Source organism: Lynx canadensis, chromosome B3 (assembly GCF_007474595.2).
Source record: "Lynx canadensis isolate LIC74 chromosome B3, mLynCan4.pri.v2, whole genome shotgun sequence".
In the NCBI taxonomy this organism is placed as follows: Eukaryota; Metazoa; Chordata; class Mammalia; order Carnivora; family Felidae; genus Lynx; species Lynx canadensis.
Window position 1 is genome coordinate 68,356,624 of NC_044308.2, and position 21,315 is coordinate 68,377,938.

The 21,315-nt window shown below is 38.1% G+C and overlaps 1 protein-coding gene across 1 annotated transcript in view; it reads right to left on the reverse strand.

Moving 5' to 3' along the window:
* Positions 1-21,315, reverse strand: part of FMN1 (formin 1) — a 394,550-nt gene that overhangs the window by 300,496 nt on the left and 72,739 nt on the right. The window contains exon 2 of the mRNA XM_030318570.1: positions 11,613-11,791. Within this exon, the coding sequence (XP_030174430.1) occupies positions 11,613-11,791 (179 nt within the window). The remainder of the gene's footprint in view (positions 1-11,612; positions 11,792-21,315) is intronic.

Here is a 21,315-nt window from a genome sequence, read left to right on the forward strand (position 1 = left end):
TCCTAAGATTATACAACCAATGAGTGGCAAAGCCAGGATTTGAACTGGATCAATCTGATTCTTAATGTTCATTCTTTTCATTACCATAAAGCCAAACTATAGTATTTGTAATAGTTCTCCTTCAAATGGAAAAGCCAGAACGGAGGCAAAATAGATCACCTCATTACCAGAACCAACTGGCTACTGAAGCTAGAAAGAATTTGCCGAGGACAGAAGGGAAACAAAGGTTATGAGCCCTGATTTGATCAGTGATGATTGCTTTAAGTTAATACTCATAATTTAGTCATTTTAAGAGACAAATATGGAAACAAGTGTGAATGCGTTAAAATTACAAAGGAAAAAGTAAGGTAGGCGTTGTCACAGCTACGATCCTATTTTTTCAAACACAGTTAAAGGGAGGGCAAAGAGAAGACAGGCAAGAGCTATGGCTTTGAAATGGGACCTGTTTGGGTTCAGTACGAAAATTACTTATTAATCACATACTAGCTGTGTCACTGAGGCAAGTTCCTTAACATCTCTGAACCAGTATCTACATTTATAGAATTGGATAAATACTTAACTCATAGGACTGTACTAAGAACTGAATGTGCTAATATTCCTAACCCCGTGCTTGCTTCATCACCAAAGACATTCGATAAATAGTGGCTGTCATTGTAGAGTATGGTTAGTTGCAGGGATCAGTGGGTGAAAGAATCACATTCCCAGAGTTATGACATATACTCACTATTGCCTCCATTTTGTACATCATTTTAATTTGGCATTTAAACCAAAGTATATACAGCATGACTGTCACTTTCAATGCTTTAAAAAGTATCATGAAATATTCTGAAAGAATGTTTTAACAGCTCCCAGAATCAAGGTCTTTTACTTTCTGTAGATGGAGAGGGAAGTTTATGATACATATTATACACAGGACATTTATGGAGTAGCTGCAGTCCTTAATGCAATTTAGAAATAATGGTAATAATAAATCAAGATGGCTTAATTAAAGCCTATAAAAATCAAAAGGCAAGAGAAAAACAACTAGGCCATACACACTGGAACCTCACGTTAACATAGCAGTCCCCTGAGCATTCTATAGGCAAAGGCTACTACTTCCTTTAAAACTCGAAATGGGTCATATGGGATTGTCGTTTTAACCACAAATGTCCGTGTGTATCCTGGAGAGAGAAGAAAAATGCTTTTCTGAAATACACACATGGAACATAAATGATATATGTAGAATCCGGAGAGCAGGCTTTAAAGAGACCATGTGAAGCTCGCAGGACTCAGTCCAGTGAGTACGCATAGAGCTGTAGTTTCAAGACAGAAAAGGGAGGCTGAAAAAGTGGAATGCATTCAAAGGAGGCAAAAAAGCAATTGCCTGAATTTTAGGGAAACCAAATAAAATACTTCCGCTGCAATGTTTCCAATTCATTTAAATACAATTCCTAGACAAATTTCTCAGTATTTTTATAAAACTCAGTTCTATTCTATGTTCTCCCAGGCTTTAAAAGTCCATACATTCTCAAGAGTCCAAATTTTATATGCACAACTATTTAGTACATGTTGGAATAGACAAAGAGGAAATAAGGACAATAAAGTAAGGATCAAGATCAAAGAGAAGTGAGTGTCACAGTTCCACTAGCCATTAAGAGTTCAATGAGTAAGCCAAGTTCTTTTAGTTTTATGAAGCAATCCAAGATGCTATGAGATTTGTCATTATGTTACAGTGGATATAGAAGACAGGTGGATGTCAGGGAAGTGTGGAAAATTGCGTAAGAACTGAACTTACGGCATAAACGGGGATTTCTATTTAAATATGATAATTGATTCATGAATTTGCCATGCAAACAATTCTGGTTTGATGCTTCTCAATTGGTTACTAAGTTTTCACTAGGGACTAATGTCTCTAAGAGTTAAAATTCTGCTAAATATAATTAAGACTGATGGAAATAAAAGCAACTCTATGTAAAAAAGTAGAAAATGTGTAAGAAAGATATAAGGAATGGAAATACATTTTTTGTTGAAGGTAAAAGAAAGTAATTTTGTCCTAAATGAGACTGGTTGTTTGGAGAGAAATGGCTTGGGACAAAATCTGAAGGCCAAGGAAAGTTGTAGAAGGTTCCTGAAGGGAACTCTTTGGAAAGGAATTTCATGTGTGGTCAGGACGGACTAAGTTGAAATGGATTCTGTTTTTCTCTGTTCAAAAGACAAAGTTTTCTTGGACCATTGATCTGTTCTTGATAAGAAAATGTAAACAAAGTGTTGTTTGTTTGTTTGTTTTTCTCTTTTTGTCTGCTGAGAAAACCAAAGCTTCTGTTTTGTCTTTATCAAGCCTTTGATTACTCAGTTAAAACTTCTCAATGTTAAAGGAGCTAAGTTTTGCTAACAACTATATAACCCTACATATTTGCCTTTAGGATCTCTCATTGCCACGCTGGGTAAACAAATGATTTAAAGTTTTAAGATTAGTAATGATCTGTAATCTATTTAGGATCTGCCTTATAACTTTCTAAGGTTTTAACAAATTTCCCAGGATTTAAATTGTAAATGAATTTTTGACCAATTAGGCCTGCTTTGGTATGTGAAGTTACTCTGGAAACACTGTCAAACAAATAATGGTAAACCTTAGTATATTGTTTGGGTAAATGCTATAACTACTCAAATATAAATGCAATTCCTGAAGTTTTAATGTTTTGGTAATAAGGTCATCACTTGATACTCTGATTATCAAGGTGTTAGGTGTCACAGAGATGATGAAATTTCCTGTATCAATTGCATCAGAATGAACTCTCATCAGATTGTTAACCATGTCCATTTCTGAGATTTCTGTCATTTATAATTATTCGGATGCTCATACTAAATGTGTTTCATCTTCAAGATTTGTAAAAAGGACTTTCATGACAGATACAGGTATTCAATACCTTTAAGATTAATACTAAGATGGGTAAGAATTGCCAGAACTAAAAAGCTGCTTTCAAACTGAACAAGAATTAGGAACATGGGACTAAATGAACTGAAGGACACGGGCCACTTTTGTTTTAAAGTATTGCTGGTTCTCTAAACCTTTGCTCATCTATGACATACAGGAATGTGACAAAGTATTCATTTGTGAACAAACTGGAGTATTTAACATTTCTCTCTACCTGAACCCTCTAAAATTCAAAAACTCTTGTGAGTGTTCTTTCTTTTAAGGCAATTATAATCACTTACGTGAGTTCAATAAGAATCTTCTTCTTGTAACAGGATACCATTGGAAATACTGGTTATTTTACCAAGGCTTTGACTGGAATGTCATATTTGAGAGTCGTGTATAGACTCAGATCTGACCATATAGCTCTAAGGAACTAAGGCTGACTTTATGAAACATGGAGCCATAAAGCCCCTTGGAAATGTTGGCCTGATACGTTGCTTACAGAGGTCCCAGCAGCCTTACCAGATGAGTAAAGAGTATCACTTCCTGGCAGGTGCAGGAACCTCAGGATATGTTGGGGACCTCATGGAAAGGAATTTGCCCAAATCTTCATGTATTGCAGTCACGACTGATGGCAAGTACTTGGCATGGCTTCTGGCCTGGAGAGGCTACTAAAAGCCTGAATCTAGATTCCTTATAAAGGGTTCCAGCAAAGCAAATTGTAAAAGATCTATATGATCAGTCACTATTCTTGCTGACCTTATGTAAATAATTAGGCCAAGTTTATTAAAACTGGACTTGTTTTACAAACAAATTAGTCTTGATTTGGCTATCTCTGGAAATGAGGGTTTTAAGAGAAAAAAACGATGTCTCAATAATGTACCTTTATAGATGTTAAATTCTAGCTCTGATTGTCTTTAAACGTTTGCCTAAACTAGACAACGTGAGGTAAACTTTGGAAAATGTGTCACAATATTTCATGTATAGACAAACTTCTGTGCTTGTTTTTCTGTGGGGATAATAAGAAAACTTCATGGGCATATAATTAAACAACTAAAAAATGGGATGGATTCACCCCAACAATTGTCTATGAAAATTCTTTTCTCACTGCAGATCTATCAATAGATAAAGACTATAGTGCTTTATTAAATTATTCACGTAAGACCGGGTTAATTCATAAATCTCTATGCAAACCATATCCTCCCTAAACCTGATAGGACAGTTCCTAGAAATCCACCCCATATAAACCCAAAAGACCTGGTTTATTTAAAGGATTGAAAGTCTAACACAGCAGGGGATTTAACTCCAAAATGGAAGGGCCCCTACTGGGTCACATTAAGTACTCCCCCAGCAATAAAGTTAGGGAGCACACTTCATGGGCTCCGGTTCTAAAATAAAACCTGTGCCTCCTTCACAGAAAACCAATGGGCAAACTAATCTTCCTTCTTACTCCTGTAAACATGTGGAAGACCTCAAACTTCTCTTATGATGGTTGTACCTTTCTTTTTCATTCTCCTTTCCCCAATTTCTACTGTTCCTTCTTACAAAGGGCCATTCAAAAGGATCACCACAGACATTTGAATTACAAACCAAAAAAAAAAAAAAAAAAAAAAAAAAAACAAACACACAAACCCAAAAACATCTGATTCCTGCTGCCTGTTTCCACTCCATCTGAAGAGGCTTTAAGCCAGACATCTAAAAATCTTATCACGGGCAGACACTGGGTTTGTAATTTGCTCAGACTATTAACCTATATTTTTCTTGTTTCTATAAAAGAAATGCCTTATTAACTACCTGATTGTTTACTAAACAAAACAGTCTATATAATGGTTAAACACCACATGTTATACAGTTAAGGCCTTAAATGACTCTCAAAATAACGTCATATTCTATTATTAAATACTGAATAACTCAAATGCATACAAAATAGGATGGCATTAGATGTTTTAACTGCTGCACAAGGTGGAAACTTATACTCTCATAAAAACAAAATGCTATGTATACATTCCAGATGACCACGCAAATATTTCTGGATTTCTAACTGACATGAATACTCCAATTGGTGCTTCAAACAGTCTCTCTCTCTTTCCTTTAATGATTGGTTAAACTCTTGGACTGGAGCATTTCTGTCAACTACCAAAGTACTTTTATTGCGGTTTCTTTCTTGTCATTCCAATTACATTTTGCTGTTTTCTCCCATGTGTCTCTGCCTAGGGCCAAGACTCCATCACTACAATAACTTCAAGCCAACAGATAATCCTTGCTACTCAAGATGGTTCATACACGTCCACCTTGGATTCAGCTGCCTCTGCCTTTTGTAACTTCTCTATATGCTCCCCAAATGATCAATATTGACCATAGATAGGGACATCCCTGTGCCCCTACTCAGCCCGAAGAAGCTACAGAAGATGAGACCTTCTACCTTCAGCAACCTTAAAGATTTAGTGGTCAAAATTACTCAGGGGGGATATGATGTGGGAACCCATAAGGCAAGCTGAGGGTCAAGCACAAGCTAGCACAGCACCCCCACCACACACACAAGGTGGGATGCCTGTGATATTCCTCAGGTACTCCTGGCTGCCCAAGAACAAAGGAAAGGGGAAAACAAAGAGTTAATTGATAGAGATCACAGTGAGTCTCCATCAGTTTACAAATATCTTAGTAAATTACAAGAAAAAGGCAATCTTATCAAGAGCCTAATCTCCAGAAACCTATACACTCCGTTTCCTAGAGCCCTTAGTGTCACCCTCCCCTCGATAGTGACGTGGGGAACAAAGGCAAGAAAGAACTGGTAGGTAAAATTAAATTTCCTTGTAAACTATAGCCCATTGACAAATACTTGAGTAGAACATTTCTCCAGGAACCCCCTACCATCCTAAAGTGAATGCCTTACTAGAGGAAAACCACCTTAGCTTGACAATAGCAAGGCCTCAGGTATTTTAGGAGTCCTCTTTAGCATATCAAAGTCCCTCTGGAGGCCTCCCTTTTGTCTTTACCTCCCCCAATTCCTTAGTATATAACTGGTCACTCTTTACAACCCCAGGGCAGCTCTTCCTGCCTGTGGGTCCTGTCCCCATGCTTTAATAAAATCACCTTTTTGTACCAAAGATGTGTTTAAGAATTATTTCTTGGCTCTCATCAGCTCTCAACCCCGCCATCACCCCAAAACTTCATCAGTGAACATTCCTCTCAAAGGGAATCTTTGAGAAACTTCACTCACTGTAAGAAGTTAGACCCCATTTACTCTCTAGTCTGTCCATAATCAGTTGCCTTTGACACATCTGGTTCAAGGTATACCAAAAACTGAGGAACATGGCTGACGATAGCTCCTAGTTTGGTGGTATATAAGATACTGCCCTTTAAGGCTAACTTTGTAATGTTCATACTCTAAATGGGCACTCTGGGATGACCAAAGGTTTATCATATACAGATGCAATTCACCAGAGCAATTCACACATTTGGTGCATTTGGATGCTGCCCCCAAATTGATACCTAGGGTTGCTTGATCCAGTAAACAAAACATAGGACAACCAGCTAAATTTGAATTTCAGACAAAAAAACAAACATTTTTTCACTATATGTATGTCCTATACAATATTAAGCTACCTCATGACCCAAAAGTAGAGCTGACTGCGTGTTGAGTTTAGTCTTTCAGGAGTTTCGCAGACCAACCAGAATGGCCCACAGAATTTGTATAAGCGGGACTAGAAGATAATCACCCAACAGAACCTCTCTGCACAGCAGTCTGGTTGACATTCAGCCAAGTGACACTAAGACAGCAGCACTGGATGTTTAAACATTGAAATACATACTGGTTGGTAAATAGATGGTACCCTGAGCTTGCCTAGTGTCTACTCTACGCCAGCCTCACTCCCCTCCTGCCATTCCCCAAAGGAACCTCTGTATTTTCCCACAGTTCAGTAACTAAAAGATGAACATGGCATGGGACAATAAGGATGGGCCTGGAGGGCATTATGCTAAATGAGATAAGACCAGAAAGACAAATACCTTATGTTCTTACTTATATGCAGAACAAAAACAAAACAAAAAACAAAAAAACAAAAAACCAAACTCACAGAAACAGAGAACAGATTGCCAGAGGCAGGGAATGGATAAAGGTGGTCACAACGTACAGACTTCCAGTTAAAAGATTAATCAATTCTGAGTATGTAATGTACAGCATCGTGACTAAACAATACTGTATTGCATATTTGAAAGCTGCAAAGAGAATAGATCTTAAAGTTTTCATCACAAGAAAAAAAAATGTGTTGGGGCACCTGGGTGGCTCAGTCAGTTAAGCGTCCGAGTTTGGCTCAAGTCATGATCTCACGGTTGGTGAGTTTGAGCCCCGCATCGGGTTCTGTGCTGACAGCTCAGAGCCTGGAGCCTGCTTCCGATTCTCTGTCTCCCTCTCTCTCTGCCCCTCTCCCGCTCACACTCTGTCTCTCTCTGTCTCTCAGAAGTGAATAAATGTTAAAAAATTTTTTTAATTTATTTAAAAAAAATTTTTTTTTCAACGTTTTTTATTTATTTTTGGGACAGAGAGAGACAGAGCATGAATGGGGGAGGGGCAGAGAGAGAGGGAGACACAGAATTGGAAACAGGCTCCAGGCTCCGAGCCATCAGCCCAGAGCCCGACGCGGGGCTCGAACTCAGGGACCACGAGATCGTGACCTGGCTGAAGTCGGACGCTTAACCGACTGCACCACCCAGGCGCCCCTAAAAAAATTTTTTTTAATTTAAAAAAATGTGCAACTGTGTGAGGTGATATTAACGAAACTTGTTACAGTAATAATTTCATAATATATACTTCTTTTTTTTTTAAATTTTTTTAACGTTTATTTATTTTTGAGACAGACAGAGACAGAGCATGAACAGGGGAGGGTCAGAGAGAGGGAGACATAGAATCTGAAACAGGCTCCAGGCTCTGAGCTGTCAGCACAGAGCCCGACGCCGGGCTCGAACTCACGGACCATGAAATCATGACCTGAGCCAAAGTCGGCCGCTTAACGACTGAGCCACCCAGGCGCCCCTATACTTCTATCAAATCATTATGTTTTGCACCTAAAACTTATACAATATTATATGTCAAGATACATCGATAAAACTCGGGGAGAAGGGAAGGATAGTACTGGAGACACAGAATGTCCTATGAGCCTTCAAATAGAGTTAGGAGACTACAAATTTTGGTCTTGCAACATGAGTTGTGATATGGTTCCACCTATTAGGACAAAGATTTCGCATTGAGCATATTAAGATCTATTTGTTTTCTTTAAATAATTCCCGTTTGGGGTGTCCGGGTGGCTCAGTTGGTTGAGCATCTGACTCCGGCTCAGGTCATGATAATGCGGTGTGTGAGTTCGAGCTCCGCGTCGGGCTCTGTGCTGACAACTTAGAACCTGGAGCCTGCTTCTGATTCTGTGTCTCCCTCTCTCTCTGCTCCTCCCTCGCTCATTCTCTGTCTCTCTCTCTCTCTCTGTCACAAAAATAAATAAACATATGAATGAATGAATGAATGAATGAATAAATAAATAAATAAATACATACATACATACATAAATCCCGTTTACCACATATTGGTATTGCTTGGGTTGACTTACGCTCCTATAACAGAATCAGGAAATTTAATATTATAGCTAAAAGACTCTTTGTTTCATCTGTTCCTACTCTTCTCCATTCTGTCAAAACACAGTTGATTAAGAAACTGAAGGTAAGCAAGTGCCCACAATCCCATAGCTGGTGAGCGGTTGAGCTGAGAGTGGAAATGAAGGAGATCTCCATCTCTTGGGCTAGAGCAGAGATTGGCAAATTGCAAATCTGACCCACTGCCTGTTTTTGAATGACTCATAAGCTAAGAGTGATCTTTTTATTTTTAAATGGTGGGGGGAAAAAATCAAAAGATGAAGGTTTCTTGACATGTGAACATTATCTGAATTTCAAATTTCAGCATCTATAAACATTTATTGGAGCACAAACTCACTCATTCATATTCTCTATGGCTGTTTTGTCATAAGAATTGAGTAGTTACAACAGAGACTATATGGTCCCCAAAGCCTAAAATAATATTTCCTCTCTGGCTCTACACAATAACAACAACAACAACAAAATTAATTCATGGCTACATAAGAGAACTTGAAGAATTTAATTGTAGCTCCCGCCCTAATGCCAGTGGCCATTCTGATTTCTGGGTGTCAAATTCCCACCAATTAAATGTTTTAGCTATCACCTCTGCATACTAATGAGAAGCAGCCTACCTATAGAAAAAGGCTGAGGAAAGTAACTTCCTGATGCTAATTCTGCAAATCAGTTCCAGAACTGAAAACAGAGCAGTCCTGTCTAACATTTAAAACTGATCCAAGTATCACACAGCAATACATGCCTCCCTGACCTTACTGTTGAAAGCCTCCCAGAGGAAAGACCTCCTTGCAAGCGGGTGTGGTGATCAAAACTTTTACTGAGTAGAACCCCTTCAAATGGAAATCTTACTTACAATATCAACATTAAAAAATAATAATGATAAAATAAACAAAACATAGGAGTTAAATTGTACTGTCTGAAGAGGGTAGAGGGCTTGGAGGTGAGAAGCCTTAGGGCCCAAGGTGTAAAAACCACTGACGTGGAAAACGATCTAAAGAAAGCAGACCAATTTTTAAAAATTATAATTAATGGAAAACTAAGAAACATGAATATTTATATATTTTATCATGTTTATGTAATTATTTATATACCAATATAATTTTATATCATATATGATATATATATTTATAAATGCATAAATGCATAAATATTATAAATATGTAAATATATAAGCCATTAAAGGCTGGTTTAGGAAAAAGACCTTTTTTAGGCAGTGATATGAATCACAAGCCTAAATTTACTTGTATTTACAAATAATAATCCCAAGTTTATCTTAAAGAAATGGTCCTTAATATTGGTGGGAGGAGAAGAGGTATAGGAAAAATTATATGTTGGGTAGTGCCATCTATTTCCAAATTGTGGACTATTCTACAATTGAAAACAACGTCAACATCAAATAATAGAGAAACGATTTTTAAAAAAATTTCAGATTTAGAATATATTGGTAGAATATGAGAATGTAGAACATTCATTTAAAATACATCTAGAAACGATATGTAACAATATGGATGAGCAATGTTAAGAGTAATTGATAGAGAAAAAAAGGAAAGAAAAAAAGGAGGAAACATAAAATCTATGCTTGTAGGTTAAAAAAATCTCTCATTTAAAAAAAGCCATATTTTTCTCTGAAAAATACAAAGAAAATTTATCAAATTTTAACAGTTGGTATCCTTGACTGCTGAAATTATGGGTTATTTCTTTTCTTTCAATTTTAGTACATAGTTCAAATTTTCTAAAAGGATTGTGTATGATTTTCATAATTGAAATAAGTAAAATTAAATAAACCAGAAATACATAGTTTAGCCAATGTGTTTAAAAAAACGGATAAACATTTTTTTAAAAACACAGATGTTTCAAAATCTATTTCAGGGGCACCTGCCTGGCTCCGACAGAGGAGTGTGTGACTCTTGGTCTCAGGGTTGTGAGTTCAAGCCCCATGCTGGGTGTAGAGATTACTTAAATAAATAAAAACTCTGAAACACACACACACACACACACACACACACACACACACACACACACACACCACAAATCCATTGCAACACCTTTAGACCCCAAGCCTCGGGTAGCAGCAAATGCAATTTAGAATGATCTGACCAATAGATGTCACTGTTACACTGCTTTCATTGACCACATCTCAAGATGCACAACCTAACTTTGGAAGGTAGGGAGACAAAACCAAAAACATTACAAATTTCCATCTCATCTCACAAAAGGTTGTAGATTTTTCATCTTTCAACTTCATTCTAAACCTCCTTTTACAATAACTGGGATGTCAAATACTTTTCTAAAGTGGCACCCAGTGACTATGCGACTATAATTATGAAAAGCACAAGGTTCACTGGGCTTTCTCTTCTGGGCCTGAACATAATGAACTGGAAGGTATCAAAAGGAATCAAGGACACGAGCTTGCCAATGGGCATTAAAATTAATGGGAAAAAAGGGAAGAGGAAGAGGAAGAAAGGAAGAGGGAGGGGAAGAAAGGAAGAAAGGGAGAAAAAAGAAGGAAAGAAAGAAAGAAAGGCCTTTCTTGGATTCCTAATGTTCATCCCATCTCTGAAAAGAAACTGAGAGGTAGAGAAATGTGGTGACAATCATGACAGTCTGGTCATTCTATCAGGCCATCTACAACGTGGAAGGAGCTAAAACCCAGCCTACTGCTTTGTTCACCTGTTAACGGAGCACCTGGAGAGAAAGAAAGGTTTAGAATGTGTCCGGAAGACAGGCTGTTGGCATTGCTCTGGAGATTCCAGAGCCTATCAGTTGGCTAACACATGTTCTCAACTTTTTAGAAAAATGATATTAACAGGTGGCAAGCAGCAAACAGGTACTCCCACAACAAGGCAAAGCTGATATGAGGAGAGCACTCTGAAAACATTCAGGTAGACACTAAACACAGTCACTTTCTGGTGCACAAATTTCAGACACTGAGGTATATCTGTTTTCTGCCATGGGCTGATTTTTAGATAATGACCTCCCCACAAAATGCAGCTTCAGCAGTTTTACAAACACAATTTCCATTAAACACATCTCTGTTGACCGCAAAGATCACAGCTCAAGCACAAAGATTTCTACTTACATGGAGATCCAAGTACAGTTCGCTTTTGTTTGGCTTCTCCCTTTCCTCGTGGAGCAGAAATGGACAGGCTGGTCCTGCTCTGTAGCCCAGGAACCATGCACTTCCATCCCTGTTGGGAAGGTCTCTACTTGCTGTCTGCTCATTGAAACAGTCCCGGGGGAAGCCCTCGGAGGAGATGCCTAGACAAAACCAGAGAAGACCATCAGTGACACAGTGGCAAGAAAAACACCAAGCCAGCCATATCTGGGGTCTCGTATATGGGCCATTTCATACTACCTCCTACATTCCTTTGTAGGGTGTGTTTTCAGAGTTTGCTTTCTTCCAAAAGTGCCTGTCTCGATTGCTCTTTCTGGATCACCACTAACAAAGAATTTAAAACATTTGCCCTCATATCCAATTTAAAAAGAGAAGTCTATTGGCTATTCTCTATGGTCACTATCCTTGCTTACCAATCCAGGCCATACAGATCATTCTCTTTCAGAACAGAGTTGGAGGATGAGAGGGAGGGATAGAAGTCGGATGGCCTGAGCTGTTGGTTTCACTACTAAAAGGTGCTATCTGAGCCAAGTCACTAGTCACTAGTGTGGGTGTTCTTATGGAACAGGAACTGCCCCATGTTCGCCTTTATTTCTGGGGACAGAAATATCGTGTGTGATGCATATTGGCACTTGGTCACTTGTTGAATGAGTGACACTGCATGAGTGAACTATTTGGGACTCACTTTCCTCTGCTCTGGAATGAGGGTATTAAGCTTGTTTTTACTTAAACTACGTTAGGATGGTAATAGTCAAGGATGTGCCAGGTACTGTTTTCAGTTCTGTTCTTTAACTTTTAAAGTAACTCTATAGGCAGGTAGAATTTGTGCTCGCATTTTAGACAGGGAAACTGAAGCACAAAAGAGGGTAAGCAGTTTGCTCAAGATCATAAGGTCAATAAATGGTAAAGCCAGGTATTGAACCCAGGCAGTTAAACACTAGAAGTCAGGCTCTTAATAACTAGACTATATGGCTACTGCCTGGCATTCTTGAAATGGCAATACATGTTGTACAACAAAAGGACTTCAGGGTCAAATGGTGTGAGAAAAGCTGCATGCTATATCCCTTGGAGCCACAGTTCATGTTACCATATTAAAGACCTTGAAACACCCTTTAGTAAAAGAACTTAGCTCTGTGTGATGGTGTTTTCCAAACTCATTTGACCACAGAATCCATTTAAAGGATACCTGTTAAGAATGTTGGAAGTCTCTTGTACTCCACTGGAACATAATTTGGAAAACACTAGATTAGATCACCTCTAAAGTCTCACACAGCTCTCAAGTTCCTAGGCCTCTCTTAATTCCTAGTGAGCAACCTTGGCAAAATATTAAGCAACTAGGCAGAAGGGTTTAGGCTCAGTGCACTAGGCAACAGAGATCACTACTGGGTATATGATGGGGTATATATTACACATAATTCTTGTAAGCCAGCCAGCTGAAAACCTGATGTACAAGTTACTTGAGCTGAGACTAAGTTGGCTAGCAAAAGGACTGTGGGGTAACACACTTATCCTTTACATTAAGGTACAATTTTAGAAGAAAGAAAATTTGAAAACAGCCAAGGTTTTGCTTTTTGTTTGCTTGTTCAGTTGGTTGATTTCCAATCACACGTCAAAGGGGAAGGTGACACAGGTCACAGCGTCTCTACAGTTGCCCTCTGGCAGACTGTTGACAAAACACTTTTCTGTAGCTACCAAGAAAGTAAGAATTCAAGACCTCAGGCATCTCCTCTGCAGACACAGGGTGTCTGGAAAGGCATAACCAGGCTCTTCCTTCATTTAGAAAGAGGATCTTTTTCTTCACCCGGACTCACCCTTTCCACATGCCCCTTGCAACCTACTCTCTAGACAGACCATCTCCTGGGCTTTTGCTTAGGGCCTCACGTGCTGCAGAGTGTCCCCACTCCTCTCAGAAGTCACAGAAAAGGGCTACTGCCTAAAAGAACCTCAGAGAGGAGCACTCTGCTAAGCACCTCCCTCCCCTTTATCCTTATAGTGACCCCGAGAGGAAGGTAGTGCTGGCTGTGCTTTACCAGATGGAGAGATTAAAGCTCCGTTTAACTTCCGTTTATAAGGCTCATCCCTCTCCTAGAATATTTCTGTTTAAACCTGGCAAGAAAGAGGAAATCAACCTCTTTAAATTTATTGGTGTACTCTGAAATGTGTTAATTACTAATCACATCCCTCTTTTAAAATCCCTCCACTTTTCATTTTTGGGGGGGCGGGGAGGATAGCTGATGACTTTGGATAAAGTTTACACAGATTAATAAAACAACATAAAACATAATACGTACATCACAAACAACATAATATGCAATATCTAAGGCAAGACAGCCACGTCATCAAAGGCACATTGTCTGGTGACTGGAAGTTCATCATTTAGGTATAAGAGAGCGATAAAGTCCCACGATAGCATGATGGACCCAGTGTCCTTGATAAAATGCAGATGCACACACAAACACACTCCCACACCCTGCAGTGGCTAACCAACGCTTCGTTAAGGTGCGCAGTGCAGCCCAATTCACTCTCTATGCAGAGGATAGACAACATCAAGTTTAGGCACAAACAATGAAAAATAATTTCGTTTTGGAGATAATTTTTAAAAAGCCAATTTTTTAATGTCTAATATCTAACCAGACAATATCCCTAAGAAGGAAATGCACAAGCTATAAAGGTGACACATAGTAATTTTGGTCAAGATCAGGACGACAGGAAAGGACCAAGGGCAGAAATAAGTAACAAAACTGTTATTCTCAAAAGTCTGACAAAATAGGTGCAAATGACAAATTCACCATTAGAAAGGACATGACAAACTTACAGAGTAAGTCTTTGAAGAGAGAGGTTTAATAATACCAACACAAGTTTTTTGAACAGTCAAAAATAAAGCACATGTCCATATTGATTGAAATTGGTAGTGGCCACATTACTCTCTTCAACTGAATAAATGTAATAAAGAGAGAAAAATTACCTAAAATTAGGTAAGTATATTATGTCAAATAGTCAAATGTCATCTTATTTTATGACACAAATAGATTTTGAGGTGTTAGATGTTCATTGGACGTTTTGCAAAAAGCTTAAAACAGTCTCCTCAACTCAATTATGTCTTTCCCTTCCATGTGCATATTATAAGTCTGTGTTTTAATCAATATTTACTGGCTGTTTTGTTTCTCAAAGACATTTCAACAGCTTGATGAACCACACATGCACACAGGTTAATTCTACAGCTGACCGCTGTTAATACAACATAGAGCACAGTCACAGTACAGGAAGGGCAACTTACCTTGGGACCACTTTGAAAGTCTGTGCTTTTCCCAACCATTCAAATGATGAGCTGCACTTCCTGATGCTAACCTACAACATCAGACTGGGGTTTTGCTGTCAATTATCAACACAATAGAAGCAGACAGAAAGGAAAGGTAATATGCCATTTAAAACTGGAAGCAGTCTCCATAGCTCATCTTTCCAAAATGGAGTAAGTGTCCCTACCCGAGGTACATTGGGTTATTGTTCCCACTTCTTCAGTTCCTCCCCACATTACAATTATGCACCCAAGGCCTTTTCTGGTTGCCTTTGTAGCTCCACCCATTGGCATAGATGTTGTATATTTGCCCTGGTCCATGGATGTTGGACCTGGCCTTGTGACTTGCGTTAGCCAATTGAATGTGGGCAACGGGACAAGATGCAAATGCTGAGTCAAGGCCTTAAGAGGCATTTCATGTTCTCCCCTCTTGCTCTATATTCTGCCATCAGCATGAGATAAGCACATGCTAGGAAGCCCAAATTAGACACACAGAGAAGACCCAGACATAGTCCTGCTGCCTGGAACCAACCCAGATCAGATCAAGTGAACTTCGGCCAACCAACTCTTAGGACGATGAATGAGAACAATAAATAGTTGCTGCGAGCCATTGAGATTTGGGGTTTATTTACTGAAATAGCTGCACAATAGACTATCATCTGTCCCCACCAGAAGCACTATATCTGTTAAAAACTTTAAACCATTTCAGCTGAGAGGGCTTAATGACTACAATATATATTTTGTAATTCCTACTAAAAACAATTATTCAATATATCAGGTTTTTAGAAAATCAAGCAAAAATTCATGGCATATCCATTTCCTCATTCATACCAAGATTCACACACAAACTACATCTCATTAGAAAAATTAACCTGGGGCGCCTGGGTGGCTCTGTCAGCTAAGCATCTGACTTCAGTTCAGTTCATGATCTCATCGTTCATGAATTTGAGCCCCGCATCGGGCTCTCTACTGTCCGCTTTGGTTCCTGTCTCCCTCTCTCTCTGCCCCTCCCCAGCTTGTGCTTTCTCTCTGTCTCAAAAATAAGTTAAAAAAAAAAACATAAAAAAAAGAAAAATTAACCTTACTTAGCTGGTATTGTCTTTAATTATCTAAAGAGTATGAATATATGTGTGTATATAATAGATATATAAATCCACTTCCAAAGAGAAGTCTGAAAACATATCATATCATCAGATCTGGACAAAAGTCCCTAAGGAACAAAATCACAGTGGCTTTCAGCCTTCCTCCTTCAATTTTCCTGTCACACTGAGCCCTCACTTGACAGCAGTGATGAAGTGGTTATATGCTTCCAAAAGGAGAAGCGGGGGAAAAAAACCTTAGCCTGAGACTCTCATGAGTTTTTGTTCCTATGCTACAGTTCCCAAGGCCATCCATCATACTTGACTTAAAATAAATTCAAAGAGGTGAAGTTTCCTCAACCGTGAATATCAGAACTGATATGTAAAGGTAGACAGGTTGTCTTCCATTATGTTATTCAAACATGTACTTACAAGCAAGAGAGACAGCAATCTAGACGTGTAGCTAATGGAAAGTGACATCGTTAAGTACTTGTAAAGAGGGTGTAGGCCTGTGTGTAATTATTCATGCCTTTATCTAGGAAGACAGAGCTTTGGCAAAAATATAGTCTCGTGGCTGGTATCTGTCAATTTGAGATCAACACTTCCCAACCCCACTGCCCCATTTTCATTTCTTATGATGTTAAATGATACAATGTCACTAAGCAGATAGGTAGCTATAATTCTGAGAGAGCACCTTATCTATCCATCCCAGCCTCTAACTCTCCTGATGAGAAGTACACGGAGGGAGAATATACGAGCAAGGGCAGACAGGTGGAGATGGAAGGTGGACAAAGGCAGGGGAAGGCTGCGGGCAGATCAGGAAGTAGGAAGGAATAGGCAGTAGACTGTATCAATTTCAGAATCTTTGAGGAAAGCATCCATATCCATCAAACAAATGCAATGTCTGAATTTCTAAAGTTATGTTTAAATTCAAAAGAAATGAAATAGAGTTCAGAATTAGAAGGGATCTTGTATATCTCCTATCTGCTCATTTTACACTTGAGGAAACTGAAACCCAGGAAGATTGTGATCTCTCCAACATACCCACCTAGTGACAAGGCAAAGCTAAAATCCAGGTTCCAGGGAAATCTTTTATGTTATTTAGAGAAGGACGTTATTGCTGATCCACAGATTCGAATATTGGGGTTTGAGTAAGAAGTAGATATGAATGGTTTGACAGATGGTGTCAAATTCTGACTGTGACCTTTACTAACTGTTTGAACTTAGTGGCATTACTAAACCCCCTGAATCTTTACTTCCTCATTAATAAAACAAAAATAATAATAACATGCCCGATAGTGAGCTGTGTTCAAAACTGTTTTCTTCTAGGAAACTTGACCTGGGCTGGGGGTGACAGACTGATTGGGGATGCAAAAAATCCCTGCTTTAAGAAAAGAAACCTGTATTCAGAGGGTACATTAAACATCACATACTCATGTTAAGGGCTTTTTGTTTGTTTGTTTGTTTTTTGTTTTTTGTTTTGTTTTTTTTTCTGTCCAGAAAGATAAAGAAAAATTATGCTCATAAGGATTCACAGTAGCACTCCAATGCGGCAAATCCCAAATCTGCTTAAGTCCTAAAAATAGAATTCACGTCATCAAATGCAAAAGCTCCAAGTAAGTGGCTGATCATCTCCCAAAAGAGCAGCTCCTCAGGGCATTTCATAGACATCCAATGACACATCATCCCTAAAGTCAAACACATGAGCCTAGGGCCATGAATGAAACTATTTATAGGCATTGCTTTAAATCATGTAGCATTTTAAGGAGGTATATAAATATATATGCCTATGATTATTATTACACTAAATTCTATGATCTTTTCCTGCAAAGAATACCGATGTTAGATGAGAGACAAACATTGCTGAAGTCAGGAAACTCATTTGTGGCTATTAGTTATACTGAATATTTTAATACCTGAAAAACAGGGCTGTGTATTTAAAGTAGCACAAATAATGCTGAGTCACTTTGCTTTAGAACGGATAGAAGAAGGTAGGAACAGATGCTTCTAAACAAGGTTTGGTGCAGAAGAGATCAAGAAAAGATCACATTTGGAAGTTTGTAGTATTCCCGGAGACATTAAGAACCTCTGTGCATTCTCAGATAGTAAATGCTAAGGAAATTAATGCTGGTACTTCAAATGCCTGAGTTATCAACCCATTTTGGTATGTTTGATCACAAGGAATAGACTTGCTTTTTAACAAAAACTACTATTGAAATGAAGAACGAGAATGAAATTTGAATCACATTTTTCTGTTTTATGTCACATTGTTCCAGTTATTATAAGAATGGTTACAGCAATGGGGAACCCAACTCTTGAAGAGATAGGACATAATTACTAATTGTCTTAACATCTGAGGGGCATGTAAAAAAAAAAAACAACTATAAAATACTAAGGCTTGGATTATAAAATATATAATGAATAATTTTTTTTTTAAATCTCTTTCTAAAACGAAATCATCTCAGGAGTCACAAAACGTGAAGATACATAATAAGACTGAGACGGAAAAAAAAAAAGGCACAGATGCCAAATTAAGGGTAAACATTTAAGAGATTAAGAACACAATAGGACTTTGAATGTCTTGGCAAACAAAGCAAGAATGAAAAAGCATTTGGTTATTTCACTTATATTGTCAAAAGGAGAAAACATACTGATCCTTCAGGGCTGATCAAGATTTTTCTGATGCTGGGCCACCGGGGTGGCTCAGTCGGTCAAGCCTCCGACTTCGGCTCAGGTCATGATCTCAAGGTCTGTGAGTTCCGGCTCTGTGCTGACAGCTTGGAGCCTGGAGCCTGCTTCGGATTCTGTGTCTCCCTCTCTCTCTGCCCCCCCACTCACGCTCTGTCTCTGTCTCTGAAAAATGAATAAACCTTAAAAAAAAATTTTTTTAATGATTTTTCTGATGTTAAATTCTGAGAGACATTGCTGCATAATAGAGGCAATTCCCACCTTAGCCTTAGCTCCATCCAGCTGTTTTGACCCACAATTGACTTCACAGAGCTAACGGCGCCAATCTAGTTGTCTACTAATAGCCTTTGTCCTTTTAACCAGAGACTTTGGAAATTATCTTGACCAATCAATGATTTGAAACTAAAGCGACGAGTTCCTCAACAGTGCTAAATAGTGGCTGCCCTGAAACAGCCAGATTCTTAAATGGCCCCCTTTTGCCAAGGTGTCTTAGGCAACTGGTTTTCTACCTCCCTTCCTCCACCAGTCCTTAGTACTAAGGAGGAGCCCTACACTGTAGCCCAATAACGTTAGCTGAGGCCTGATTTATCACTTTCTCTCCCCACAAATCTATTTTCTTAAGGGGGAGTAATGTCCTTCGTATGGGACATTTACTATGTGTCACACACTTTGCATACATTACACATTATTGAGAATCTTCACAATAATCATGCAAGGTCGGTTTAAAGTAATCCCATTTTAAAGATGCGACAAGTAATGAAATAGAGAAGTTAACTTTACCGAGGGTCGTGCAGTAAGTAGGAAAACTGGGTTCTGAACCCAGAGCCTAGCATTAACCTCCTATCATAAATGACTCAAAACGAAACAAAATACAGAAAACAACTATTTTTAGGTATTTGAGAGTAAGCAGTGGAGGACTATAATCCTCGAAAGAGGTACAAGTGAAGTGAGCCTGGGAATTCCTCAGGCTTACAGTGAAAAGGTGACTGACTTCTAGACTAAAATTAATAGGGCCCAGTGACCTATGGGATATTGTCAAGCAGTCTAACATATGTAAAATTAAAAGCAGGGGTCTAGGAGAGACAGAAAATAGTTAAAGAAATACTGGCTGAAAGTTGCAAAAAATTTGATAAAAAGTACAAACTTTTAAGGAGAATACACATAAAGAAAACCATAATAAGTGACATTGCTGAAAACCACTGATAAAAGAATATTATAAAAGCAGTCAGAGCAAATAAGAATATTATATAGAAAACCAAAGGAAAGAATAATTAAAGACTTCTTGTCTGAACATGATGCCAGAAGACAATGGAATGACAACTTTAAGGTCCTGAAAGATAAGAGACTTAAAAAGTCAACTTAGAATTTGACATCCAGAGAAAATATCTTCCAAAATGAAAGGAAAATAAAGACTTTTTCAGACAATTAAAAGCTACACAATTCATTTTCAACTGACTTAGGCCACAAGTAGTGTTAATATTTTCCCGGCAAAGGAAAAAAATCAGAAGAAAATTTGGAAAACACCAAAAATGATAAACATATAAGTTAATACACAACACGGTTTTCTCATTATTGAAGTTGTTTAAAAATATAATTAACTGAAGTAAAAAAAGTATATTGTGTGGTTTATAACATACGTAGATACGAGATGCTGACAATAACAGCACAACGTCAGAGAAGGAGAAATGGAAACATTTTGTTGTAAGAAGTCAGTCATCTATGTGAAGCAGTATAATTTAAAATAGATTGTGATAAATTAAAGTTGCATATTATAAATTGTAGAATTACCAGTTTTTAAAAATGGTATCTCCAACAGTAGATATGATATGGAATCCTAGAAAGTACTCGATCCAAAAGAAGATAGAAAATTACGTAAAATGGAACAAAAAACAAATGGAAGTTAGATTAAAACTCAATTATACTGGTAGTTACATTAAATGTAAATCACCTCGGGTGCCTGGGTGGCTCAGTGGATTAAGCAACTGACTTCGGCTCAAGTAAGATCTCAAGGTTCTGGAGTCCAAGCCCTGCCTCAGGCTCTGTGCTGACAGCTCAGAGCCTGGAGCCTGCTTCAGATTCCATGTCTCCCTCTCTCTCTGCCCCTCCCCTGCTCTTTCTCTGTCTCTCAAAAGTTAATAAACGTTAAAAAAATTTTTTTTTAATGTAAATCACTTAAAAACTCCAATTTAAAGTCAGAGTTTATCAGACTGGGTAAAAAAGTAAGAATCAACTATATGCTATCTACAAGAAACTCATTTTAAATATAAAAGTACAAATAGGTTAACAGTAGAAGGATAGAAAAAGTTATACATACAAACATTAATCACAGAAAGCTTGAGTGGCTATACTAATATCAGACAAAAATAACCTTTGAAATGAGTTATGTTACCAGGGATAAAGAAAGAAGTTTCATAATGATAAAGGAGTACTTTATTAGAAAGAAATAGCAGTCTTAAATTTGTTTGGTAACAAGTTGGTAACAGAACTTCAAAATACATAAGCAAAACTATCAGAACTATCAGTTCTGATAGTTTTGTGTGTATATATGTGTGTGTGTGTGTCTGTATCACACACAATTATACTTGGGGGGTTCTCTTTTTTAAGT